We start from the raw sequence: 26,674 nt of genomic DNA on the forward strand, positions 1-26,674 counted from the left end.
AATTTGGGTGATTCGTGCGCTGTTCTATGCCCAATTGCAGTCCAACTCACCGCTGACTGGAAACCAAATATTCCATGTGGGAATAAGTTCACTTTGGGTCTCTCTATTTGTCGCCCAGTCCGAATTTCATCCCGTGACCGCAAAACCGGGTACTACCCATCCCCCAACTTCCAAAACCGGGCAAACAAGGTCTCTTGGCGGTTTTGGCTAACGTAGCGCCTACGTGGCTTGTTTGACTAGTTCTCCGTCCCACGTGGTATTGATGTGGCGCTGACGTGGCAATTATATATTGGAAAAATAATAAAAATCGTGGACCCACATGTCAACCACAGAAAAAAATAATTTAAAAATGGTGGTTCCCACATGTCAACTACAAAAAAAAATGGTGGGGCCCACGTGGGCCCCACATGTCATCCTCAAATGACCAAATCCAATCCTCTTCTTCCTCCTCTCTCCGGCTCTCCCCATCTCTCTGCTCCCTCCTCTCGCCGGGCGGTGTCCAGCACAGCGGGCGGCGGCGGACAGCACGGCGACGAACAGCGCGGCGACGGCGGGCGGCACGGCGACGGACAGCGCAGCGGCGGCAGGAGGCACGGCGACGGACAGCGCATGGCTGGCGGCGGGCGACGGCACGCGCGGGGCGGCGGCGGCCATCTCTCTCTTGCGCCGCTCGCCTAGCCATCCGCCGCCCTTCTCGTCGGCGGCGAGAGAGGAGGGAGCGGCGGCGAGAGGAGGGCATCCGGGTGGTCGGCGGCGGTGACACGGATGGCGGCGTCAATGGCGTCGGGTTCCGGGGGGCTCCCCAGCAGCGAGCACTGCGTCAGAGAAGAAGGCGGCGGCGCCCCGGGCGGACCCGACAAGGAAGTCCTCCTCCTCGTGGTTTCCTTCCCCCTCTCGGCTCTCCCTCTCCTCGCCGTCCTCATCGCGAGGCTAACCTGACGGGGACCCTGAGCTCGTTGGAGATCGAGGAGACGTAGAGCGCGAACTCCCGCTCCTCGTAGAACCCGACGAGGTATATCTGCGCCAGGTTGGGGATCTGCAGCAGCGGGGATCCAAGATGCTTAGAATTTTTTTCTTTCTTTTCTCACACAACAAGAGAAATCAATGGGAGTTAAATCTGCCATACGCGGCGGCACGCGGAGATTGGGTGGTGCACCATGGGCTGGCCAGCGAGCGGGAACAGCGGCTTGGGCACGTTCAGCGACAGCAGCCGGAACCTTGTCCCTTGCAAAAAAACCACGCCCACGCCGTGTGTTAGATGGTAACGCGAGTACCCACCGCGTCGCTGGCCGGCGGAGGAGGAGGAGGAGTGGGGGGGAGGGGGGGTGGACGCGCGCGGATCTGCCTTTACCTTTGGTCGGCCCGCCGACCATGATGACGGCGACGACCCGCTGCTTGGAGCCAGCCATGGCTATCTACCCCGTCCGTCTGCGCGTGGTGAGGCGCCGGCGGCGAAGTGGAGGTGGTGGCGAGTGGTGAGATTTGCAGCGAGGCGAGGCGGAGGGCGATGGGAGCGTGGACTCGAGCGCGCGGGGTGCGTTTTTTTCTTTTTAGAAGAGAGAAGACGGCGGCGCAGGCGAACCTGGACGCGCCGGGGCAGCGACCGACGTCACCGACCCAACGAGCGAGCGATCGTGGCTGCGCGTCGTTGGAGATGGCGATGCGATGGGGTTGGACGCTTGGACTTGAGCGAGCCGGCCTGCTCCGCCGCCCATCCGCGCCGTCCGCTGCCCAGGAAGGAGGGAGAGAGAGAGAGAGGGGAGTGAGGCTGACATGTGGGTCCACGCTTTATATTATTTTTCCGAGATATAATTGCCACGTAAGCGCCACGTCAACGCCATGTGGAACGGAGACCTAGTCAAACAAGCCACGTAGGCACCACATCAGCCAAAACCGCCTTTAAAACCACCAAGGGACCACGTTTACCTGGTTTTCGTAAGTTAGGGGACGGGTCATACTCGGTTTTGCGGTCAAGGGACGAAAATTAGACTGGACGACAAATAAAGGGACCCAAAGTGAACTTATTCCTTCCATGTGAGGCTCTGAATTTTAGAGATGTAACGGGATTGTGGCGTACTGATATAGTTGGGCCCGAATGGCACTGTCACGTACATGCTGGCCCTTATTAGTTGGGCCGGAATGAACATGCGGCCGATTATTGCCCGATGGAATACATGTGGCCCATCTATCCATCCTAGTTGGCGTGCATACGATGATGGTTGACTGCTGGGCCCAGTTGTTGACTTCCACCTAGGCTTGGCTAGCTCGTCCTTTTCCTCTTCTTCCAATCAACAATGGCGGTCTTCAGTTGCATTGCATATTTGCATGCATCGTCGATCTTTCCGTCTATTTGCATTGCCCTCTCATCCGCACAACTAAAAACAGCCATCCTCTTCTCTCTGCACCTTCCACACCACACGCTAGCAATCTACGGCTAGGGCTACCTCCTCCATCGATCATGGCTTCCCTCCCTCATGCACGCTGCTGACGCTGCAATGCTCCTCCTCTGCGGCTGCGGCTAGATCATTCATTCCAACGTACAATTAAATTAACAAGAATTGAATCGAAGGACATTGGTTTGATCGTCCGGATGGCGGGTGCAAACGCGTCGACGGTGAAGCCGGTGGTGGCGGCGTGCTACGACAACAACCTGGTGAACTCGCAGGGGATGTTCCTGGGCGACGAGCCGCTGCGCTTCGCCCTCCCGCTCCTCCTGGTGCAGGTCTCCATCATCCTCACCCTCTCCGCCGCCGCCCACCACGTCCTCCGCCGCCTCGGCCAGTGCCGCTTCGTGACCCACATGCTCGTCGGCATCTTCCTCGGCCCCTCCGTCCTCGGCCGCAATCCCCACCTCCGCACCGCCCTCTTCTCCGAGCGCGGCACCTACATCCTCGAGAGCGTCTCCCTCGTCGCCCTCATCCTCTTCCTCTTCTCCATGGCCGTCAAGACCGACCTCACCCTCCTCCGCCGCCCCACCGCCCGCGCCCTCGCCGTCGGCCTCGCCGGCTCCCTCGTCCCCCTCGCCGTCACCCTCCCCGTCTTCCACGCCCTCAGCCCCTCCCTCCCCGCCGACCTCCGCGGCTCCTCCCTCATCACCGAGCTCGCCGTCCGCCTCTCCCTCTCCTCCTTCCCCGTCGTCGCCGACGCCCTCGCCGAGCTCGACCTCCTAAACTCCGAGCTCGGCCGCGTCGCCCTCAACGCCTCCCTCATCACCGACGTCACCTCTTGGTTCCTCCGCGCCTGCTTCGCCGCCGCCTTCCTCGTCACCCAGGCCAAGTCCCCGCTCTTCACCGCCAAGGTCCTCGCCTCCTTCGCCGCCTTCGTCCTCTTCGTTTTCTTCGTCGCCCGCCCCGCCGGCCGCTACATCGCCCGCAAGCGCACCCCGCCCGGGGACCTCCTCTCCGAGGGCTCCTTCGTCCTCGTCGTCATCTCCGCGCTGCTCTCCGCGCTCGTCACCGACGTCATCGGCTTCAAGTTCATGATCGGCCCCATGATGCTGGGCCTCGCGCTCCCCGGCGGCATGCCCATCGGCGCCACCCTCACGGAGCGCCTCGACTCCTTCTTCATCGCGCTTTTCCTCCCGGTCTACATGGCGCTCGCCGGCTACCGCACCGACCTGGCGGAGCTGGGCATGATCGGCGTCAGCGCGGAGCACGAGGAGAAGTTCTGCGCGCTGGAGCTGTTCGTGTGGAGCTGTTCGTGGCGCTGTGCGTGGCGGGCAAGATGGTGGGGTGCGTCGCGGCGGGGCTCTTCTTCTCCATGCCGTTCCGGGAGGCCACCGTGCTGGCGCTGATGCTCAACATCCGGGGCATCGTGGAGGTGGCCGCCATCAACAACTGGGGGGACACGATGAAGGCGACGGCGGAGCACTACTCGACGCTGACGCTGTCTATGGTGGTGATCACGGCGGTGGCGACGCCGCTGATCAAGCTGCTGTACGACCCGTCGGGGAGGTTCGCGCGGGCGAAGCGGCGGACCATGGAGGGGTCGCGGCCCAACGCGGAGCTGCGGGTGATGGCGTGCCTCTTCAGCGAGGACCACGCGGCGCCGCTGCTGGACCTGATCGAGGCGTCGGGGTCGTCGCGCGACGCCCCCGTGTCGCTGATCGTGCTCCACCTGACGGAGCTGGTGGGGCACGCGGCGTCCGTGCTGAAGCCGCACAGGAAGTCCCGGAGCAGCTGCGGCAACCCGACGCCGTCGGACCGCATCGTGAACGCGTTCCGCTACTTCGAGCAGCAGGCGCCGCTGGGGGCGGTGACGGTGAGCCCGTACGTGGTGGCGTCGCCGTACAGCAGCATGCAGCACGACGTGTGCCTCCTGGCGCACAGCCGCAAGGCCAACCTCATCCTGCTCCCCTTCCACAAGTCCTCGGACGGCGCCCGGAGCACCGCCAACAACGCCATCCGCGGCATCAACCGGTCGGTGATGCAGTACGCGCCGTGCTCGGTGGGCATCCTGATCGACCACGGGGTGGCGGCGGGGTCGGCGTGCGCCACGGCGTCCAACAGCACGCTGCAGCGGGTGGCGCTCTACTTCCTGGGCGGCGCCGACGACCGGGAGGCGCTGGCGTACGTGGCGCGGATGGCGGAGTGCGGTTTGGTGGCGGTGACGGTGGTGCGGCTGAAGCTGCGGGACTGGGTGGGGATGGGGGGCCGCGACGAGATGAGGGACGAGGAGGCGCTGCAGGAGTTCTGGCAGAGGTACAGCAGCGCGGGCGCGGAGAGGGTGGCGTACGTGGAGAAGACGGTGGAGGACGGGGAGGGGACGGCGTCGGTGGTGCGCGCCATGAGCGACAAGTTCGACCTGCTGGTGGTTGGTAGGAGAGAGGGCGGCGGCGACGGCGCGGAGGGGTCGTCGGCGGCGGCGCTGACGAGTGGGCTGTCGGAGTGGAGCGAGTTCCCGGAGCTGGGAGTGCTGGGCGACATGCTTGCCTCCGCCGACTTCGCGGCCAAGGTCTCTATCCTCGTCGTCCAGCAGCAGGCCGCCACCAGGAACGACGACGATTACTGACTTAATTGGCTAGTCATGCTGATATACTACATTAATTTTGACAATTTAACCCTTTGCAAAAACTATTTTTACAAATAAACCGCTGCCAAAACTTATTTCAAAAATGACATTTTTGCTCAACGCCAAATCTTGTGGCGCTCAGCTGGCGCTGAATGCCGTGCCACGGCGGATGGTAGACTAAGTCAGCGTGCCAACGTACATTTAGCGCCATGCCATTTGGCGCTGAGGTGTCTAAGTTCAGCGCCACACGATTTGGCGTTGAGCAAAAGGGTCAGATTTGAAATAAGTCTGGGCAACGGTTCATTTGTAAAAATAGTTTTTGCAAATGGTTAAATTGTCAAAATTAATGGATATACTACCTCATTCACTCTGCTCTTCTCCTCTCTTCTCTGCTGTAATATTATTGTGTTTTAGGATTTTTGTCAATCATCTCTATTTTACTGTACCTAGGCTTGCATAATCTTGCTTTGATACTGGACACAGTACGTCTAGATTTCTATCACGTAGGAATATGTACAAGTATGCATCATGTTGGTGTAGAGTGAAGTGTTCAAGTGTACCTCTGAACTTCTCATTTTAGAGTTCAGACTGTTATCTCAATAATTAAAAAAGAAATCCTTCTTTTGTAATGAACTAGCGTGGCTGTGTTTGGTAGGACTACAATATGGAGTATTATTGTGCTAGACTGCTGGTGCAAAAAAATAAAATGTCGGCAATGCACTAACCTGACTAATCCCCAAAGTCGTAATCCTGATCAAGTACATGACGTAGGTGCTACAAACACAAATGACGATGGCATTTGGAGCCATCGACAACTTGCGCCTTAATCACGGGGGAAAGGAGAACATCAAGTACAGTGCCGACCTACTAGTACAGAGAGTGGCTATTTCAACTGAAGCCGGAGCTGAAGGATGATGGTGAAGGTCTATGGATCTTAAACATATCCAATGGTGATAATTTTTACTGAAATTTGGAAATACCAATAGCTGTTATAGATACTGGAGTAGTACTATATTCTGATATGTCAATATTATTGTGTATGATTGATTGTCATTCTTTCTTTGACTACATGAAAACACCAACACCAAACACGGTAATTACTACTCCCTCCGTCCCAAAATAAGTGCAGTTTTACACTGTTCATGTCTCACGTTTGACCGTTCGTTTTATTTGAAATTTTTTTACGATTAATATTTTTATTGTTATTAGATGATAAAACATGAATAATACTTTATGTGTGACTAACTTATTTTAATTTTCTCATAAATTTTTCAAATAAGACGAACGATCAAACATTGGACACGGATTTCTACGGCTGCACTTATTTTGAAACGGATGTAGTACTAGTATTGTTTTAAATTCTATACTTATTGAGTCCATCAGGCAAACCATCATAGATGTTCAATTATGGATAGGCTATCTGAGGCTGTGTTTAGTTCAGCGCAAACTTTAAATTTTGGTTGAAATTAAAGATGATGTGACTGAAAAGTTGTGTGTGTATAACAGATTGATGTGATGAAAAAGGACTGAAACACAGCCTGAATCAAAGCCTAGAGAGTGTAGTGTAGTATAGTCTCCTCCTTTCCTTCCCACTTGTAGCAGGCCGGTGGGACCCACAAGTCACCACCTTTCTCTTTGCTTTTCTTCCCCGAGTAGAGTTCAAGTGGAGAAGTGAAGCAGCAGCTATAGGCTATAGCTTCAGGCCTGCAACTCCCGGGGTAGAGTGCTGAAACAATAGAGGAGCATCCATGGGGAACATCCTCCGGTGCTTCAAGGGAGACGACGATGGCGGTGATCACTACCCCTACTACAAGCCAACCTCCAGACCACACTACCAGCCTCCTCACTACCATGGTCAACCTGCAGCCCCCCCAGCTCCACCCCAGCAGCAGCCTCTCGGCCCCCATGGCGTCACGCCGTCCACCGTCGGCGTCGCCGCCCTGGCGCACGACCTCCTCAACTTCGAATCCACATCCATGGTAACTTCTACACATGCAACTCACCTAGCTCCTAGCTACATGCCCTTACTCCCACTTTCCTCTTTCATTCAGTTTGCAACTATACTAATTAGAGGTTACTGTACGCCTGACATTAATCTATCAGCATGCATTTACATCCTAATTAGAGGTTATCCAATTACAGTACAAAGGTTTCTGTTGTGTGTTCTATGGCAAAAATTGGGTTTGGAGTATGAAAATTTATAGGTGTTAATTGCATCACATATGTAACTTTGCTCAGCCTTGAACCCCTCTGCAATTGAAACCAATCTTTTGTTACTGAAGCTAGAGCAATACTTACAATATTCCTTTTTATTGGATTTATCCTGTTATATGTGATTAATTCAGTCATTTTTGTAAGGGGTTTAGTGTATCGTAAACCAACCTGATTATAAGCACACTTTCGTCTTTTTTTCCCTTAATCACACTTTCGTCTTTTTTCCCCCTCTGTTTCTTTTGGAATAGTGATGAATATCTTGTATCTGGACTGAAAAAATATGCTGCATTGCGGTAATACCATTTCTGTTAGCACTTGCAAACATGTTCATATTCTAATGGCGCATCATGCCAAGTTCAATTACTCCTTTATTCCCAGTTTTTATTTACTGTTCTTCTCCCATGATTAGACATGTATAAAGTAAGTATTCATTTTCCATATTATCAGGTTCCTGATGGCCTCAGTCAGCACGTTGTATCATCCAGGAAAGCACAGGTTAAATGGTATGGATCAGCTCTAAAAGTCTTTGTAGAGTTGATATTTTTTTTAAGATTTTGTACGTTTGGTGTACCTACTGATATCAAAATCGCTTTGATTCCTCTAATACTAAGATTAATTGAATCAAGGTTTATGAGTTAAGGCTGTAAAATAAATAAATAAATAAATAAATGATTGGTTACTGTTGTACTAGCTTAAGTTGGGCTTTTTTACTAAATGATTTTATGACTGTGAGGTTAAATGATTTTGATTTGCTATCCTAGGATAGGATGTTCCATACTCGTTCATATGTAGACAAATCCTTATTTGAGAAGGTGAAAATAAAAAAAGAACAGCATTGAAACATACAAGCAAAAGTTGATGCACTACTAGTATGGTCTATTTGTCCAGGCTACCTCAGGTGTTGATAAACTAAAACCTTCTAGCTTGCTTAAAACAGAGAGGAGGATAAGAGTACGCAATGGTTGGAGTTTGGGACTCAGAAAATTCTTACCAAACGAAATGTAGAGTTACATATTCACATGGCAGTTGAAATTGATTAAGATACATTGTGTTCTTGGCTACATTTCTGGTACATTCTCTAGAAGACTCAGGCTAAATTCGAAATCAGCCATGTTGACATACAAGTTTCGGTCTTGAATTCTTTTACATATTTTAGCAGGATAGAATTTCAAGTAGCGTAGAGGCATGTATAATATGGTTCTTGTTCCAATGGTATGTTATACTGTCAGTAATGACCAGTTTGTCACAAAGCAAAAGTATTAGGCAAATCTTGCAATTAACAGCTAGTATATATGATATTAATACAACTTCCACTGAACAAACTTCAAACGAATGTTTGATCTGATATCTTAATTGGAATAATAATAGGTACCAGAAACTGTTGGAGGCGTATAAGAATACAACACCGCCACCAAAAACACCAGCAGATGCTGCTCAGCTAATTGCAAGAGCCCTTAATATGATCCAGAGAGCTGATTTGGAGATAACTTCGTTTTATATTTTGATATTCTGAATAGTTCAATCTGAGAGAACACAGAACAATTCATTAATCAAAGGATCATTTTTTACAAACTGAAATTATCAATCAAAGCAATTCACTGCAATTTGTATTATTTCTATTGCTTAAATTGGCTATAGATACTCTACTCACCTCATCTAGAAACTATGTTTCCCCTCAGGGCATTCTTGAATTTTACAACTTTCCGATCCCATCACTCCCCTCAGCATCGTCAAACTACCAACCATCCTCGCTACCAGAGGGCGTGCAGTTTGTGCTAAACACTTTGCCGGTACGGTGTGATCAACTATTACAACTATTCTGAATAATAGGTTTATCACCAAGAATCCGACATCACACGTTGAACAATGATTTACATAATTGTCAATAAATGCTAACTCTCACATATCACTGATATTATCAGGTTTATGACAAGTGCATTGGAGATGGTGATGGATTTACTGCATATGTTTCCACAACAGATCCGAGGGAATCTGCAAATGTGCCATTGGAAGTGCATGAGTTGGTGATAGCAAGAACTCAAGCACGCAAATGTAGGGATTACCAGAGTGCTGATGCTCTTCTAAGCAGCCTTGATGAAGCTGGATACAAGTATGGAAACTGATATGTTCTGATCCTTATCAGTTAATACCACAAGATTGCATATCTGAATGCCGCATCTTCTAATTTTATATACAAGAGTTATTGTCCTAATTTTCTGAATATTGTCTTTTCATGGAACAATGCAGGATGCCTAATATAGTAGGCACTGGAAAATAACAGAGCTTAGAAATTAAATTGATTTTTCTTCTAATAATTAAAATTAACACACAATCCTTGATATGTATATAAATGCTCTCATTGTCCCCACGCAGTTGACACATGCATTTATGCATTTTAGGAACAAAACTGTGAAGATTTTTATAGCAGCTATTCATGATTAAATGTGGACAGTAATTACATCAGTTCGATTTGGTTTAATCACATATATGTGCTAGCTTTGCTTGGAGATCACAGGAAAACATGGCTTACTATGAATTTTGATGAGCAGGATAATATCTTGTTCAGATGATGAGGTCCTCGCAAGGAAATACAGAATAAGAATGAGGTAGGTATCTACATTGCACCTCTAGATCGAATAAAAATTTGATGTACTACTGTGAGGTGTGAAATGCATGATCTTTTCTAATTTCTATATTAAAGGGGAATTGATGCACCGGAGCTTAAGATGCCATATGGGAGGGAATCACGGAATGCATTGGTGAAACTAATTGGTGGGAAGAGCGTTAAAATTTATGTCTATGATCTGGACCAGTTTGGGCGCTACGTTGGTGATATCTATTGCAATAATTTGTTCATTCAGGTGAAACATAACCTATTTCATCAGTACCTCCACAACTCCACATGTATCATGATTTTACTGCTTCAACTCTTATGAGAAATTGTGTGCTCTCTTTTGAGTCCTTCAGGAGCAAATGCTGAAGAATGGCCATGCATGGCACTTCAAGACTTATGATAAACGCCCAGAGTTTGCAAGAGTAAGAGATTCTACTATATTGTGTAGTTACTTGTTTTGCTCTTTGACAGATTTTCTTTTACATAAACTTTGTCGAGTCATGCTTACATATGTTGTTATTTCTGGCTAAAAAGAGTGAATTGCACTTTGGGCCATGTTTTATTACCAAAGTTTCACTTTGGACCACCCTGTACGTAATCTTTTCACTTTGGACTAGGTAACTTTACTTTTGTTGCACAATGGACTACCCTAACTCTTTTCGCTTGTGATGTCTAGCGTCTCTTTCGACAAAAGTATGTCATGTATATAGGTATGAAAGTTTGCTGGCATGTCGTTAACAATTTGCTCGAAGTCATCGAAGAAATGAAAATGTGTTTTGGGGTGGTCCATTGTGCAACAAAGGTAAAGTTACCTAGTCCAAAGTGAAAAGATTAGATAAAGGGTGGTCCAAAGTGAAACTTTGACAATAAAACATGGCCCAAAGTGAAATTAACTTGGGTAAAAAAGGGTTGTTCACTTATTCCCTGATTATGTAGTGGGAGAGAGAGGCAAAAGCTGCAAACCGAGGGCTTTGGGCGTCAGGGAATCCTGAGAAACCATGGGATTGGAGAAGAGACCAACGCAACGCAAGACAGGACGCCATTCAGGTGTACTGAAAGTTGAGTCTCCAGCACTCATTTGGCCACAAATGTGCATATATGTGTAATTGGGTAACGTTGTTGTTGAGTAGCTTTGCTTGCAATGAATGTGTCAGAAACCAAAAGCCAAAATGTATGTGTGGTTTATGTTGTACGAAAGAGATTATATATCCAGGAGTCAGCTGTGCCGTGTGATGTGGAGGTGAAATGTGGTCAATGCAAGTGAGCTTTGTTCAGAAACAAGATCAACAAGGCCGATTCTCTGCTGCAAAGCAAAGTTGAGAAGTAAGCTGTATATGCAAAATTGAGCTAGCTAGCTAGCTAGCTACGGTTGTTATTTGAAGCTGAAACCGTATCTTATTCAGACAGCCTCGCTCGATCGTCAGGTAAAAGGCCATGACCAAATAAACAAGATTGAAAGCCGAAGGAGGGATTCGATCGATGGAGGGCGGATTGTCAATCAATTGAGCGTGTTGCCATTGCCAAGCTGTGCCAGCTTAACAGGAGGTTTGCGATTGCCATTGTCAAGCGTGGCATCTTCGTCTTGGTGCTAGACTTGAAGGTTAAGCGGAGTGGCGCCTCAGAGGAGGAGGAAGCAGTCCGAATGCTCCGTGGCTTGAAGGCAAAAGCACATGAGCAGGTCATCCAAAACATGGTATTTGATTGCGCTACCGTTATGGTCAGTGTGCATTTGGTCAAATCTGCCAGGGGCCATGTTAGACTAGCCTATGCAACTTTATTTAATTACTTCTTGTTTAGAGATAGTAACATATTTTCAGAAAAAGTTTTCACAATAATTACCACTGTTGAGAAGTCAAAAACATATATAGCAGTAGAACAAAAGAGAATGAAAATAAGTACAACATTCAAAAGAAGCATCAGAAGGATCAACAATTACCGGTGCAGATTGTCTGAAGGGGAAGAAATAGTTTATCCTACATGTGTGTGTCTTGGTTGGAACCAATCACTTGAAGAGATATATATTCCTTTCTGTTTAAATAATTGCACAAATCATGAAGCACTTGAAGGAATATTTAGCTGCAACTGCAATCCATCCTTTATTTGTGCTTTAAAAGTTGTGCATTTCAAAAGAAGTGAAGCATAGAAGTGCCTCCAAACATAATATCATCTGGTTTATACTCTCCCATCATCATCTGCTTTATACTCTTCTATCCACCAATCACAGCTCTCAACAAATTGTTGTCTACTTTCTAGTTCTACCAATAGTCATTGCAGGAGCAAGAACCATCTCTAAAACAATGAAATCGATTGTTATCTCGGACAATGATCTCCCGATGAGTTATCCTCGATATGAGTTTAATTGCAGTGTGACAGTCACTGCAAACTCTGAGGTTCTTGGTGACCCTAATGGTCTCCCCTGGTCCAGTGACGAGAAGGTTAAATGCAATTGCTAGTTTCTCACTATGATGCACTAGTGTGTGCTCCTTCTCTTCATCTTCAACATCAAACATCACCACTTCTGTTGTTGGTTCATAACCCATGGTTTTCATTTCCAATCCTAATTCGTCGAGCTTTTTGTAAATCTGATCTGAAAGAGGATGTGACTTGTCTCCGACACGGAACTCATGGACCTTACCTTCAAACTCAACCCAGCTGCATGCAGGAACCTTCTCGACCCCTTTTTCCTTCATGTCCAATCTAAGCTTTGCTGCGTCCTCCCATCTGCCTCTGTTAGAGTATATGTTAGAGAGCATGACATAGTTCCCAGAATTCCAGGGCTCCAGTCGAATGAGCTGCGTCAATACATGTTCAGCAAGCTCTGCATTTCGGTGAATCTTGCAGCCACCAAGAAGTGCACCCAATATGACAGCATTTGCTGGCATCGGCATATCATCAATAAGCTGATGAGCCTCCTGCAACAACCCAGCGCGACTGAGCAGATCGACTATACAACCGTAATGCTCAATCCTAGGGCTGATGTGGTATAGCTTAGTCATGTTATGGAAATACCGTCGCCCATCTTGAATGAGGCCAGTGTGTGTACAGCTGCAGAGCAAGCCAATGAAAGTATTGTCATTCAATTTCACACCGGACTTCTCCATCTGACCGATAAGGGTAAATGCAGTCTTTTCATGGCCAGTCATGCCAAGCCCCAAGATCATGGCGTTCCAAACAATAATGTCCTTCTTCCTCATTTGCTGGAACACCACCCATGCCTCGGCCGTGCTCCCACACTTGGCATACATATCAATCAATGCAGTCCCTAGGACTGGATTGTCAAGAAACTCATCCCAGTCCACCATCCTGATTGCCTGCCGTCCAAGATCCAATGCACCCAACCTTGTGCAGGCTGATAGCGCCCCAGCTACCGCATAGCAATCTGGCCTCACTCCCTCTGCCTGCATTGCAAGGAAAAGGTCCAGAGCCTCTCGTGGGTGGCCGTTGGAAGCATATCCCCCAACCATGGCGCCCCAGGCCACTGCATCCTTGTCCCGCATCTTGTCAAACACCTCCCTCGCCTTTGCCATCTCCCCACACTTGACATACAAATCTACCGCCGCAGTGGCCACGAACACGCTCTGTGCAATCCCCTCCTGCTCGGCAGCCCTCCAAACAGTCTCCCCAGTTGCCAAATCCGCAACCCGAGCACACGCAGTCAGGACACGCACGGCCGTGAAGCTGTCCGGTCGCATACCATTCGCAAAAGCATTCCTTGCGACATGGACGGCTTCCCTGAGGTCCCCAGCATCCATGTAGGCAGTGATGAGAGCGGTCCAGGAGACGGTGCTGGGGTGTGGCATTTCGTCGAACACCCTCTGGGCTCGGTGTAGGAGGCCGCATCTTGCGTAGAGGGTGAGGAGGGAGGTGAGGACATGGGGGTTGGTGTGGGAGGGAAGCTTGAGGGAGCGCGCGTGGAGCTGCTCGCCCGCGCGGAGAGGGTGCGGAAGGCGGGAGGCCGACTTGAGGGCGATGGGGAAGGTGAGGTGGGAGGGGTTGGGGAGGAGGCAGTGGAGGCGGAGCGCGTGGAGGTGAAGGGCGGAGGAGGAGAGGGCGCGGAGGAGGAGCGGGGAGAGGGCGGCGAGGAGGTCGAGGCGGAGGAGGCGGGCGTGGAGGAGCTTGACGGTGAGCGGCGGGGGGCGGTTGCTGGGGGCGACGCCGGCGAGGAGTAGCCGCCTGATGGCATCGCCCGACATAAATAAAGCGCCAAAGCCAGTCAACGAGTGAACAAATTTGGTCAAATTTTGGAATGTCTCTTCAAATACTCCATCATTCCTATTTTAAGTACCAACTATAAATTTCCACATCTAACTTTGATCGTCCGTATTATTTAATTTTTTTTATAATTAGTATTTTCTATGAGATAATAAAACATGAATAATACTTTACTCGTGACTTATGTTTTAAATTTTTTTTTAAAAAAAATTCAAATAAAACGGACGGTTAAAGTTGGGCGTAAAAAATCATTGCTGTACTTAAAATGGAACGGAGGGAGTAAGAAGAAAAAAAAAACAGATCTGAATTTTCTCATACTGCCTATTCTGATTTCGGAATGAATGAGAAGATATGAATGATATTATTTCATTAACCCATGTCTAACATGAGACAATCCTTCTCCTTGATTCTCATTGATAGTGGTGGCGCATCAATGGCGACCAGGGACGGAGACAGCGTGTGTGTGGGGGGGGGGGGACCCCCTACCCCCTAAAATACCATTAGAGCCCCCATAATATATCCCTAAAATTTTAATCCATATATTTATAGATGAGGGGCTAATATAAACTTTGTTTGAGGTTGAAGGCCCAAAAAAGTCTTAACCACCTTAAATTTTTCTTAGTTGCTCTTGGTCATTTTGGTTTAGCCCCTGCTATAATTTTATCCTGGCTCCATCACTGATGGCGACGATGCAGCCTTCTCTCTCCGAGGCCCACGGTGCCGACGATGAACCATGGCGTGTCATCGTGGACGTTGAGCGGAGCCACCGCGGACACCACCATCGGTTCGTCGTCGACGTCGAACAGCTCACTAGCTCACTCTGGCTTCGCAACCACCGCCCTGCTGCTATTTTTGTTGTCACATTGCGACGTCATCGCCATTGTGTTCACCTCGCCGATCTATCCTTGAGTCCTTGTTGGTGGACGCCGGGATTAGCACGATCTTCCGACTAACACTGGTGGAGAAACCATCTTTCGTCGGTCGGCCGATTTCCACAATAGTCCCGGATGCAATAAAAACCGGGGCTAAAGATGATCTTTAGTCCCGGTTCAAAAGGGTAACGGGCATATTTGATCTTTAGTCCCGGTTTGTGTTACCAACCGGGACTAAAGATCATCTTTAGTCCCGGTTCGAATGCTGTCAGTGCCTGTCAGGCCCCCCCGGGATCTTTAGTCCCGGTTGGTAACACCAACCGGGGCTAAAGATCGTAACTTTAGTCCCGGTTGGTAATACCAACCGGGACTAAAGATCCCGGTGATCTTTAGCCCCGGTTGGTGCTACCAACCGGGACTAAAATCCCACCCCTATATATATGTCTTCTTCCTCCTCCAGCTGCCCGAGCAAGCTTCAAAATTTCTTCAAAAAAGAGGGGAGGTCATGCCAAAATTTCTATTGAATTTATTTTGGTGATTACATACAAATCGGAGGTGCCTAAGAGGTTTGCAACTTCATCCTCCAATGTTTTTTTTTGTCATACTACATTTGCACCTATGTTTTGCACACTTTTTTTGTCTCCAAAATTTAGTTGTAAGTTGATGAGAGAGAAAATGTGTGTGGGGAAGAAAGAATATATAGAAATTTAGTTCATTTGCTAAACAAGGTTTTATAAAATAGTTGAGAAGGAAAACTCTAGTGAAAGTTAATCTTAAATAATAGAAAACAAACTAAAATGAAAATTAAAAGAAGTAAAACACATTAAAATTAGTTTAAAACTTTACAAATAGTTTTTAAGAATTATTTGGTGTAATATTTTATGATTTTTGTATGAATAAAGATATCTTATAATTATTGTATGACTGTCATTATTGTAACAATAATTATTTGTGTACGGTTTTTTTGACTCATGTAGATGGATCGGCAATGGATGTACGCTGACCGGCGGTCTAAAGAGTTTATTGACGGCGTGCACTATTTTTTGAGAGTGGCCGAAGCTAACAGGCAAAGGGGTTTTATTTGCTGTCCATGCAATAAGTGTAAGAATCGGAAGGAGTATTCTGCATCCAGGACTATTCATTTCCACTTGTTTGAGTCGGGGTTCATGCCAAGCTATAATTGTTGGACATCCCACGGAGAGCAAGGTGTTGAAATGGAAGAAGATGAAGTGGAAGACGACAATATTCCGGACTTTGCTCAGTATGTTGGATTTGAAGGAAATCAAACGGGCGAGGAGGAAATAGCTGCTGATGGTAACGACGTTGCGGATGATCTTGGTCAGATGTTGCAGGACGCCAGGGAGGACTGCGAAAGTGAAAAGGAGGCCCATAAATTGGACAAGATATTGGAGGACCACAGAACTTCGTTGTACCCAGGTTGCGAGCAGGGGCACAAAAAGTTGGATACCACTCTGGAGTTGTTGCAATGGAAGGCAAAAAATGGGGTTAGTGACAAGGCATTTGGCGATTTATCGAAACTCGTCAAGAACATTCTTCCGGGGGGAAACAAATTGCCCGAGACAACGTACGAGGCTAAGAAGATAGTCTGCCCGTTAGGACTGGAAGTTCATAAGATTCACGCATGTCCGAACGATTGTATCCTATATCGCGGTGAGGAGTATGAGAACCTAGAAGCATGCCCTGTTTGCAAAGCACTACGATACAAGATTAGACGGGACGATCCAGGAGAAGTTGACGGGCAGCTAACAAAGAAGAGAATTCCTGCTAAGGTGATGTGGTATTTCCCTATAATACCACAGCTAAGGCGTTTGTTCAGGAACAAGGGGAATGCTAGAATGTTGCGATGGCACGCTGAAGAGCGTCAACAGGATGGGATGCTGAGACACCCCGCCGATGGTTCGCAGTGGCGAAACATCGACAGAAAATTTAAAGAATTTGGAAAGGACGCACGAAACATACGGTTTGGTTTGAGTACGGATGGCATGAATCCTTTTGGAGAGATGAGCAGCGGCCATAGCACTTGGCCCGTTACGATGTGTATCTACAACCTCCTCCCCTGGCTATGCATGAAGAGGAAGTACATAATGATGCCGATTATTATTCAAGGCCCCAAGCAACCTGGTAACGACATCGACGTGTACCTAAGACCACTGGTCGAAGATCTTAAACATTTGTGGAAGAAGGAAGGTGTCCCCGTGTGGGACGAGGACAAACAGGAGGAGTTTAACCTACGAGCGCTGCTGTTCGTAACCATCAATGATTGGCCTGCACTTAGCAACCTATCCGGACAGTCCAACAAGGGGTACAAGGCTTGCACTCACTGTATGGATGAAACAGAAAGTACGTATCTTAAGCACTGTAGGAAGGTTGTATACATGGGTCATCGTCGATTCCTTGCAGCAAACCACCCGGTACGGAAGAAAGGCAAGCACTTCGAACATAAGGCCGACCACCGTACGAAGCCTAAACATCGCAGCGGGAAAACAATGTTTGCTATGGTTAAAGATCTTAAAGTAGTGTTCGGAAAGGGGCCTGGAAGCCAGCATATAGAGAGCGAAGATGGTCACGCGGCGATGTGGAAAAAGAACTCTATATTTTGGGAGTTACCATATTGGGAATTCTTGGACGTACGCCACGCAATCGACGTGATGCACCTCACTAAAAACCTTTGCGTAAACCTTCTTGGCTTCCTAGGTGTATACGGAAAGTCGAAAGATACACTGGAAGCACGTAATGATCTGAAGCATATGGAACAACGCGGCGACCTTCACCCGGAACCAAAGGAGAAAGGAAGCCATTACTTGAGTCCAGCCAGCTACACTCTTAGCAAGGCAGAGAAGGAAAGTATGTTTGAATGCTTGGAGAGCATAAAGGTACCGTCTGGATACTCCACGAATATCAAGCGAATAATAAGCACGAAGGAGAAGAAGTTCACAAACCTAAAGTCTCATGACTGTCACGTGTTGATGACACAACTGCTACCAGTTGTAATAAGGGGTATCCTTCCAGACAATGTCCGGGCAACAATAACAAAGCTATGTGCATTCATGAACGCAATTTCGCAGAAGGTCATCGATCCGGATAGATTAGAAGCCCTTCAGAATGAAGTGGTGCAATGTCTCGTCAGTTTTGAGTTGATATTTCCACCTTCATTTTTCAATATAATGACGCATCTGCTTTGTCACCTTGTTAAAGAGATCCATATTCTCGGGCCTATGTACCTACACAACATGTTTCCTTTCGAGAGGTACATGGGCGTTCTGAATAAGTATGTTCGTAACCGTGCTCGTCCAGAGGCAAGCATCGCCAAGGGTTATGGAACAGAGGAGGTCATCGAATTTTGCGTAGAATTTATCGAAGACCTTCGCCCAATCGGGATACCTGAATCACGCCATGAAGGGAGACTATGGGGAAAGGGAACTCTCGGAAGGAAAGCAATAACGACGGTAGACAACAATTTATTCCGTAAAGCCCATTTCACTGTTCTGCAACACTCTTCATTGGTAGCTCCTTACATCGAGGAGCACTTGGCTCTAGTTCGCGCCAGGAACATCGGTAAGTCCGATGCATGGATTACACGGCATCACATTGATACTTTCCCCGCGTGGCTACAACAACATCTCATGGGTAACGAGTCGATCAACCAACAACTTGCCTTCCTGGCGAGGGGACCGTCTGGGTCGATCGCGACATTCCAGGGATATGAGATCAATGGGTACACATTCTACACGAGAGCCCAAGACATGAAGAGCACGAACCAAAACAGCGCTGTTAGTGTCGATGCCATGGGACACGATGGAACAACTGCCACGTATTACGGTGCCATCGAAGACATATGGGAACTTGACTATGGTCCTCTCAAGGTTCCTCTGTTCCGGTGCCAATGGGTTAGGTTGACTGGTGGAGGCGTAATGATTGATGACAGTGGGATGACAACTGTTGACCTTAACAAGGTTGGATACTCGGACGAACCTTTTGTCCTTGCCAATGATGTAACGCAAGTTTTTTTCGTGAAGGACATGTCTAGCAAAGGAAAGAAGGGCAGAGGGCCTGATGAACCTAAGCGTCAAGTGGTTCTCCCAGGCAAAAGAAAAATCGTCGGAGTTGAGGACAAGACTGACGAGTATTACGATCAGTTGGATGGGCAACCCCCTTTCACGGTGACGATTGACCCTAGCATCCTCCTATCAAATGAAGACACCCCTTACTCACGCAGCGATTACAAGGAGGGAACAATAGTGAGGAGAAAGTACGTGCGGTCAACCGTCACTGCCGATGTAATGCCGTAATTATTGTGTACACGATGTAAACTATTTTGGATTTATTGATTATCCATATAAATCAATTGATGTATGGCATATGTTAATTACGCACGATTATTAGAGGTTTCAACAAGTTTAAATCATGTATATGCTAGTTATATGTGATACTTACAATTTTTAAAAGTTTTAAATCACACAGGTGGCAATTTCATATGTATGTTAATTTCATATGTGATACTTACAATTTTTAAAAGTTTTTCACAATTTAATTTACTATCTTTCATATGCTACTTATATATGACTATTCGAATTTTTAAAAGGTTTAAATCATGCATGTGGCATTTACATATGTTAATTAGAGTTTTTAGCATTTAATTTAATATAATTCATACGCTAAGTACATATGATGATTACAATTTTTATTAATTTTAAATCATGTAGTATGTACATACATATCTTAATTAGAGTTTTTACCAATATAATAATATCATTCATATATATGCTAAGTATATATGATTATTGGAATTTTTATTAATTATAAGTCATATATTTGCTTATTACGATTTATCCACTTAATTTATTACAGACAAAAATAATTTTTCGAAGTAATTTTCATTAATCTTTGTACTTTAAATAATGTTAATGCATTAACTTCTATTTTATAAACACATATGTAAGCGAAAATCATATGCAGTGCTATAATCTTTAGTCCCGGTTCTTAACCCTAACCGGGTTTAAAAAGAATTTCGAAATAGCGGGAAAAGATATTTACTCCCGGTTGTTGAGAACAACCGGGAGTAAAGAAAAGATCTTTACTCCCGGTTGTTACTCCCGGTTGTTCTCAACAAACGGGACTAAAGATATCTTTAGTCCCGGTTGTTCTCAACAACCGGGAGTAAAGATCCAAGGGTATATATATTCCCGGTGCGCCCTCGTCTTCTTCACCAACACTTAGACGTTTTCGGCCGATCGATCTCTCTCGGCCTCTCTCCTTCGCCGCCACTGCCTAGGGCAAATCCCCGCGCCGACGCCGCCGTATCTCGCCGTCGTCTCGAGCTCGTCGTCCTCGCCGCCGCCTCCGCCTCCTCCGCTGCCGCCGCATCTCTGGGGTGAGAGCCGCCGCCGCCAGATCTCCCTTCATGCATCTCGATCTCTCCGATCTCGATCTCTCTGCATCGCGCCGCCCGCCACGAGACGCCGCGCCACGACGACACCGCGCCACGACGACGACGCGCCACGCCGCCGCCTTCGCCGCCGCGCAACGCCGCCGCCGCATGCCAACGCCATGCCGCCGCCGCCGTCGCCACGCCGCCGCCGCCTTCGCCGCCGCGCGCGCAATGCCGCCGCCGCCACGCCACGCCGCCGCCGCCATGGCCCCGCAACGCCACGCCGCCGCCGCCGTCGCCACGCCGCCGCCGCCGCCGCCACGCCGCCGCGCCAACCGCCGCCCCGATGCTGCCACACCGCCATTAACGAACGAGAACGAGAACGATCGAACGAACGAGAGCGAGAACGAACACGTCAACGTACGTTGCCGCGAGAACGTGAACGAGAACGAGCGAACGAACGTGAACGTGAAATGCAATATATATATATATATATATATATATATATATATATATATATATATATATATATATATATATATATATATATATATATATATATATATATATATATATATATATATATATATATATATATATATATATATATATGTTACTTCGCATTTATCCTAATACATCTTTTTGTATCTTGCAGAAAAGACGTGTTGTCGGAGTCGTCCGTCAAGCCTGAGTGGAAGAGCTAGCTCTAGAAGGAATTGGAGCAGGCAAGTGACGTAATAATATAAATGATTGTTATATTTGTAATGCAATTAATTAAGATTATTAGACCTGTAATTAGACTTATCATATAAGATTGTGTAGTGTTTTAATATATTAGAGTTTTAATATAAGATTATTTTATTGCAAATTAGACTTAGTATGACATTATTGACTACGGAATTGGTGCGACTCCTAACAATTGACTATTGTAGTCTTAATTAGACTTAGCATATACGCACGAAACACTTAGCATACATGACTATTTTAGTCTTAGCATGTAATATTATTTGAGTTTTAATATAAGATTACTTTATTTGTAATTAGACTTAGTATGTAATTATTGACTACGGAATTGGTGCGACAAGTAGCAATTGACTATTGTAGTCTTAATTAGACTTAGCATATACGCACGAAACACTTAGCATATACATGACTATTTTAGTCTTAGCATGTAATATTATTTGAGTTTTAATATAATATTATTTTATTTGTAATTAGACTTAGTATATAATTATTTACTAGCTAGGGTTGTATAATATACGTCACCTAGACTTAGCTTATATCACGATTTGTAATTAGACTTAGCACGTAAGGTTGTGTAGGGTTCTAATGTACGACATTTACACTTAGCATACATGACTTAGATTGTTAAAACATAAATGTCTCGTGACTTAGCAGATGTTTCTTGTATCAACAGATGGCTGACCGCGATGAGGAACAGATATTGTACGATACAATCGCGGAGGGAAGCAGCCAGTACTGGAATGAAGAAGAGGGGAACGAGGATCCAAACCAGTACTTGAACGAGGAAGGGAACGTGGAGAGGGATGCGGAGGGGAACCAGCAGGGGCACGTGGAAAGGGATGTGGAGGGGAACCAGGAGGAGGAGGCTAGTGGTAGTCAACCCTCCGTTGGACAGAAGAGGGCATGCGGGCAACGAGGTGCAGCGAAGAAGCTTGAGGGTCGGCACATCATAACGGAAGTGGAAGAAGATGGACGTCCTAGTGCCCCGGCCGAAGCCGCCAAGAACTATGTACGTCACAGCGGTTGGGTTGTGCGGGATAACGTGCCTGTCAGTACGGTGTACTGGCGAAGAACAAGGGCACGCGGAGATCATGAGAGCTTTGTCCCAGATTCGGAGAAAGAGATGCTGTGGACCACAATGCTCGAGACATTCACCCTTCCTGCGGGTACAGAGGACAAAGTGAAAAGGTGGACTCTGAAGAAAATGGCAGAACAGTTTCAGAGCTTCAAGGGAGATCTGTACCAGAAGTATATACTGAAGGGGCAGACACCGAACTTCGACACATTCCCAAAGCTAAGGGATCACTGGGACGAGTTCGTTGCATATAAGACAGGTGAACAAGGGCAGGCGATGATGGAAAGAAACAAAGAAAATGCCGCCAAGAAGAAGTACCATCACCACTTGGGGTCAGGAGGCTATAGCGTCGCGATGCCGAAGTGGGAGCAGATGGAGGCTAGCTTGATTGAGAGGGGTATCGAACCGGCAACAGCCAATTGGCCGGAACGATCGAAGTTTTGGTACTATGCTCACGGTGGAACGCTCAACCCAGCTGATGGCTCACTGGTCTTCGGCGATCAGATACGAGAGGCTGCGCGACGACTAACAGATGCAGTGGAAGCCTCCTCTCAGGGCACGTTCCGACCAGACAGAGATAGGGACGAGCTGACACTCGCCCTGCAGACTCCAGAGCATCCAGGACGAACACGAGGGAAAGGGGTGATTCCTTGGAAGATTGGTTTCAAGGAGGACATCCACACGTACAGGAGTCGGATGAGGAGCAAGAGAGATACCGAGGCGAAGATTGCAGACCTAGAGTTCCGGGTATCGAGCTACGAACTCAACATGCAAGAGGAGGTGGCAAGGAAGGTTGATGAACGCATGGCCGCACATCGGTCCCATGATCCCCAGCCGACCATTCCTCCTGCAATGGTGAGCCCGTCAGGAAACCGTAGCAGCTGCGCCTCAACGGGGCAGGTAGGATCACAGAGCATGGACGCCATGCAAACACAGGACGAATCGACCTGTCCCGTTGATGACATCACTCAGCGGACACCATGTGAGCTGCATATTCCTTTAAAGAACTTATCAATAAAGGTAAGATTTAGCCATTCCGCTAGTTGCTGCTTATATATGTTGATTACTAATAAATAATCTCTCACAACATGAAGGTGGCGTCGGGCATGGCCATCCTAACGGACCCTTCAGGTACTTACCACTGCAGGCCGATTCCAGCAGGATACTCGAAGGTCGAAGTTGAGTTGGTCGAAGGCGCGTACGAGGACCTCGAGCTGGATTACCCTGGAGGAGACAGTGAGACGCATCTACGAGACACAAGCCATGCCATTATTCTATGGCGCAGGCGGTACATCCTCCTCCCTGGGCGACAAGCGGCGTCTCGTGCACCATCTCCTCCGGCTCCGCCATCTCCTCCTCAGGATCCTGCACCGTCTCCTCCTCATGCTCCACCAGCACCGTCTCCACCTCAGGCTCCAGCACCGACTCCTCCTCAGGATCCTGCACCGACTCCTCCTCGTGCTCCTACACCTACTCCTCCGCAAGCTCCTCTTCCGGCACCTTCAAAGTCAAGGGCCCCCCCAGCTCCACCGCCTGCCCACACAAGGGCAACGAAGAAGGCGAAAGTTGACGCCGCCAAGAACAAGGACCCGGGGTACGATTGCACGCAAGAGGAGCTTGACGCTTACGTTGCATCAGAAGTCAAGAGACAATTCAAGCCTCGAAGTCCAGAAAAGAAGATTCCTATAGACCCCAGTGTCAGGAACTTCTTCAGGGGTATGTCTGCATCTGTCAAGGAGGCCATCAAGCTATCGGACTATGAGCGAACGCTGAAGAAAGCATCTTCTGGAAAGTCCACACCAGTCCCTCAGCTTGGAGAGCAACCAAACCAGGAGATCAAGCCGTTGGTGACCGGTAAAGAAATGACGATAGAACAATTTATTACTGACACCGGTCTAACTACGGATCAATTGCTAGGAGTCGCACCAATCGAAAAGGCGGAAGTGAAATACATGTACGAACTCGGTAAACCGCTTGTCAAGCCTGAGCTGCTGCAGTCCCTACCCACACAAATGTACAAGTTCCATCAGTTGTACATGGAGATGAGCGCCACCGGTAGAGAGATGATCGGAGCGAGAATCAGGGACACGGACTTCTTGCAAGGAGATGACATTCTCTGGATCAATTTCAGGGGAATCTACGAACTATACCAGCTGGACGCCCTCGACGTCTCTATTATGAGTTGCTGGATTTTGTAAGTATATCGTTCAGTTAGATTTCTTACTATACGTCTCCTTTAATTAATTAGATCCTTGTATATAAGTAGACTATAGAAAATAATATACTCCCTTTTATCGTTGTAGAATGGAGATTCAAAGGGCCCGACGGCGGAGGGTTTTCGATACTAGATTCATCGACCCTCGGAAAGTAAACGTCGCAATGCTCGACCAATATCCACAAGAAACAGAGGACAATCTCGTCCATCTCCTGAAGGCGCAGCATTACAAGACGTTCATACTGTTGCCATACAACACAGAGTTAGTTTAATTTTACTGTCTTCCTACATACCAAATTTCATTCCCGTACGAACTTGCTAAGTGTTTCATATGTAATGCATCCCACGCACATTGCAGATTCCACTGGGTGCTTTTACTCTTCGACCTGGAGGCCTGCACCGTCAACGTATATGACTCAATGGATAAAAAAGAGTCTACGTTTGACAAGGTTTTCGAACTTATAGACAGGTACCGTCATAAGTTCCTTTGTTAATTAAGAAAATCTTGTTATGTTAATTGCTACTACGAATCATAGCTTTAAACTCCATGTAGGGCTTGGTATCGGTTCTGTCATTTGGTCCGCGGCAAATGGAGAGAAAGACTTAGGCGGAAGTTCAAATTTCCTGTGAGTACACATGCTCTACATTTATATTTCTCCGATTCAAATACATACAAGTGTATATTAATTAGATCTCTCGTTGTTTGTCATTTATTTGTAGTGCGCAAAGCAAAAGCAGGGAACTAACTTGTGCGGCTATTACGTGTGCGAGTATTGCCACTGCCTTGCAGACCAAATCATCACCACAAGAGAGCTCGATGTACGTACAAATAAATTCAAATTTTCATTACGTAGCGATTTCTTGTTTAATTTCTAATCAATTTCATACATTCATATAGTTTATTCGCATGAGGGATAACCTGACCACACACAAGGAATTTATCGCGGCGGTTCAAGAACAACTCATGGGATTCATCAACGAAGAAATCCTTGATCCCAAGGGTGAATTCTACTACGACGGAAACACAATTCACCGGTCCTTAGCTTCTGAGCTAGCAGCGAGTACTACTACGTCGAAATCGTAGCTAGCTAGGACATATAATGGATTGTAATTAATACATGACTACATATGTTTCTATATGCATGTGTACACATTTTCTATAATATAAATATATTTTGGTCATATATTTATATATATATATATATATATATATATATATGTATTGAATCATATATATGCATGGTTTATATATATATATATATAAACCATGCAACAACAGGGCCATGAAAAAAAAAAGGTCAGCTCGATCTTTAGTCTCGGTTGGTAACACCAACCGGGACTAAAGATGGCTCAGCCAGAAGATGGCTCAGCCACGTGTCCCGGCTGAGCCATCTTTAGTCCCGGTTGGTGTTACCAACCGGGACTAAAGATCGATCTTTAGTCCCGGTTATTTCACCCGGAACTAAAGATAGCGATCTTTAGTCCCGGATTGGTACTCCCGGTTTGGAAACCGGGACTAAAGGGGGGTTATAAACCGGGACTACAAAGGATTTCTCCACCTGGGTAAGCGGACCGTACACCATGTACAAGCTAGCCGATGATGATGGGGAATCCGAAGCTAAGCACCATGCAGAGGTTGATAGCCAAATCCTGGCACGTGTCTCAGTGGAAAAACTAGAAGAGCATGCATTAGCGTACTACACGAAGCACATGACGTGGAGGAGCACCAGGAGTACATCCTTTTATGACGGTTCAACGTGGTAGGGTAGCGGGAGGCGAAATGCGCATTGAACATTGAATACACACTAGAACAGATCCTAGCATGCTTGTGTCGACGAAAAATCCGTCTTCGGCCAGATGGTGTCAAATCTATATTGGTACCAACTAAGTTGACGAACACAACGATTTGGAAGATCAGCTTAACTGCAGTACAGGTCTAAATCTTGATGAGATGCGGACGTACCAGTAAGTTTAATCATTGTTGACGAAAAATCTGTGCTCGGCCGATGGTGCCGGAACTGTGTTGGCACGAACTAAGTCGACGAACATAATGGCCTGGGGATCTGCTTAGCTCCAGTGTAGGTCCAAATCTTAATGTAATAAAAGCAATCGGCTGATGATAATATAATATAACAATAATATAATCCACTATAAACCAATCGGCCAATAATGATATGATAGAATAATCACTGATCCGAAAGTTAAAGCATACATCGCCTGGAAGTCCGATGTCATAAAATCCATAAGATTAGATAAACAGTGAAACCTTTGTTGTCATTGGCTAAATCCAACTTATATGCAATAGTTGTAAACCGATGCAACGTCCAGA

General features: G+C 47.2%; 3 protein-coding genes and 1 pseudogene across 4 annotated transcripts; 2 read left to right on the forward strand and 2 right to left on the reverse strand.

Annotated features, from left to right (window-relative positions):
• Positions 1-322: 322 nt before the first annotated feature.
• On the reverse strand, positions 323-1,644 carry LOC9267437 (uncharacterized). Its single transcript, XM_015763418.3, has 3 exons — positions 1,352-1,644; positions 1,127-1,224; positions 323-1,036 (listed from the first exon to the last, which is right to left on the reverse strand). Exons 1-3 carry the CDS (start codon positions 1,407-1,409, stop codon positions 920-922), a joined length of 273 nt encoding a protein of 90 aa, XP_015618904.1. The 5' UTR covers positions 1,410-1,644; the 3' UTR covers positions 323-919.
• Positions 1,645-2,485: 841 nt separating this feature from the next.
• On the forward strand, positions 2,486-5,639 carry LOC9269997 (cation/H(+) antiporter 15-like; annotated as a pseudogene).
• A 1,056-nt stretch (positions 5,640-6,695) lies between these two features.
• LOC4351283 (probable staphylococcal-like nuclease CAN3) lies at positions 6,696-11,111 on the forward strand. 2 transcript variants are annotated; one of them, NR_186806.1, is made up of 8 exons: positions 6,696-6,989; positions 7,672-7,727; positions 8,593-9,014; positions 9,147-9,334; positions 9,774-9,830; positions 9,926-10,085; positions 10,192-10,260; positions 10,775-11,111. NR_186806.1 is itself a non-coding variant. In NM_001423295.1 (8 exons), exons 2-8 carry the CDS (start codon positions 7,725-7,727, stop codon positions 10,892-10,894), a joined length of 708 nt encoding a protein of 235 aa, NP_001410224.1. In that variant the 5' UTR covers positions 6,736-6,989; positions 7,672-7,724; the 3' UTR covers positions 10,895-11,111. The 2 variants fall into 2 exon arrangements, 1 of the variants encoding a protein (NP_001410224.1); NM_001423295.1 differs by having other exon boundaries at positions 6,736-6,989; positions 8,904-9,014.
• A 543-nt stretch (positions 11,112-11,654) lies between these two features.
• LOC4351284 (putative pentatricopeptide repeat-containing protein At3g08820) lies at positions 11,655-14,064 on the reverse strand. Its single transcript, NM_001423294.1, has one exon. The coding sequence runs from the start codon at positions 14,029-14,031 to the stop codon at positions 12,094-12,096; it is 1,938 nt and encodes a 645-aa protein (NP_001410223.1). The 5' UTR covers positions 14,032-14,064; the 3' UTR covers positions 11,655-12,093.
• Between the last annotated feature and the right edge of the window lie 12,610 nt (positions 14,065-26,674).

This window comes from Oryza sativa, chromosome 12 (genome assembly GCF_034140825.1).
Source record: "Oryza sativa Japonica Group chromosome 12, ASM3414082v1".
NCBI classification, from domain to species: domain Eukaryota; kingdom Viridiplantae; phylum Streptophyta; class Magnoliopsida; order Poales; family Poaceae; genus Oryza; species Oryza sativa.

Coding starts and splice junctions, on each gene's coding strand:
- LOC9267437 (XM_015763418.3), bottom strand. CDS start 1,409: ATGGCTGGCTCCAAGCAGCGGGTCGTCGCCGTCATCATGGTCGGCGGG. Junction 1,225..1,351: donor GGTCGGCGGGCCGACCAAAG/GTAAAGGCAGAT, acceptor TTTTTTTGCAAG/GGACAAGGTTCCGGCTGCTG. Junction 1,037..1,126: donor CAATCTCCGCGTGCCGCCGC/GTATGGCAGATT, acceptor CCGCTGCTGCAG/ATCCCCAACCTGGCGCAGAT.
- LOC4351283 (NM_001423295.1), top strand. Junction 9,335..9,773: donor CTTGATGAAGCTGGATACAA/GTATGGAAACTG, acceptor TTTGATGAGCAG/GATAATATCTTGTTCAGATG. Junction 10,261..10,774: donor AACGCCCAGAGTTTGCAAGA/GTAAGAGATTCT, acceptor CTGATTATGTAG/TGGGAGAGAGAGGCAAAAGC.
- LOC4351284 (NM_001423294.1), bottom strand. CDS start 14,031: ATGTCGGGCGATGCCATCAGGCGGCTACTCCTCGCCGGCGTCGCCCCC.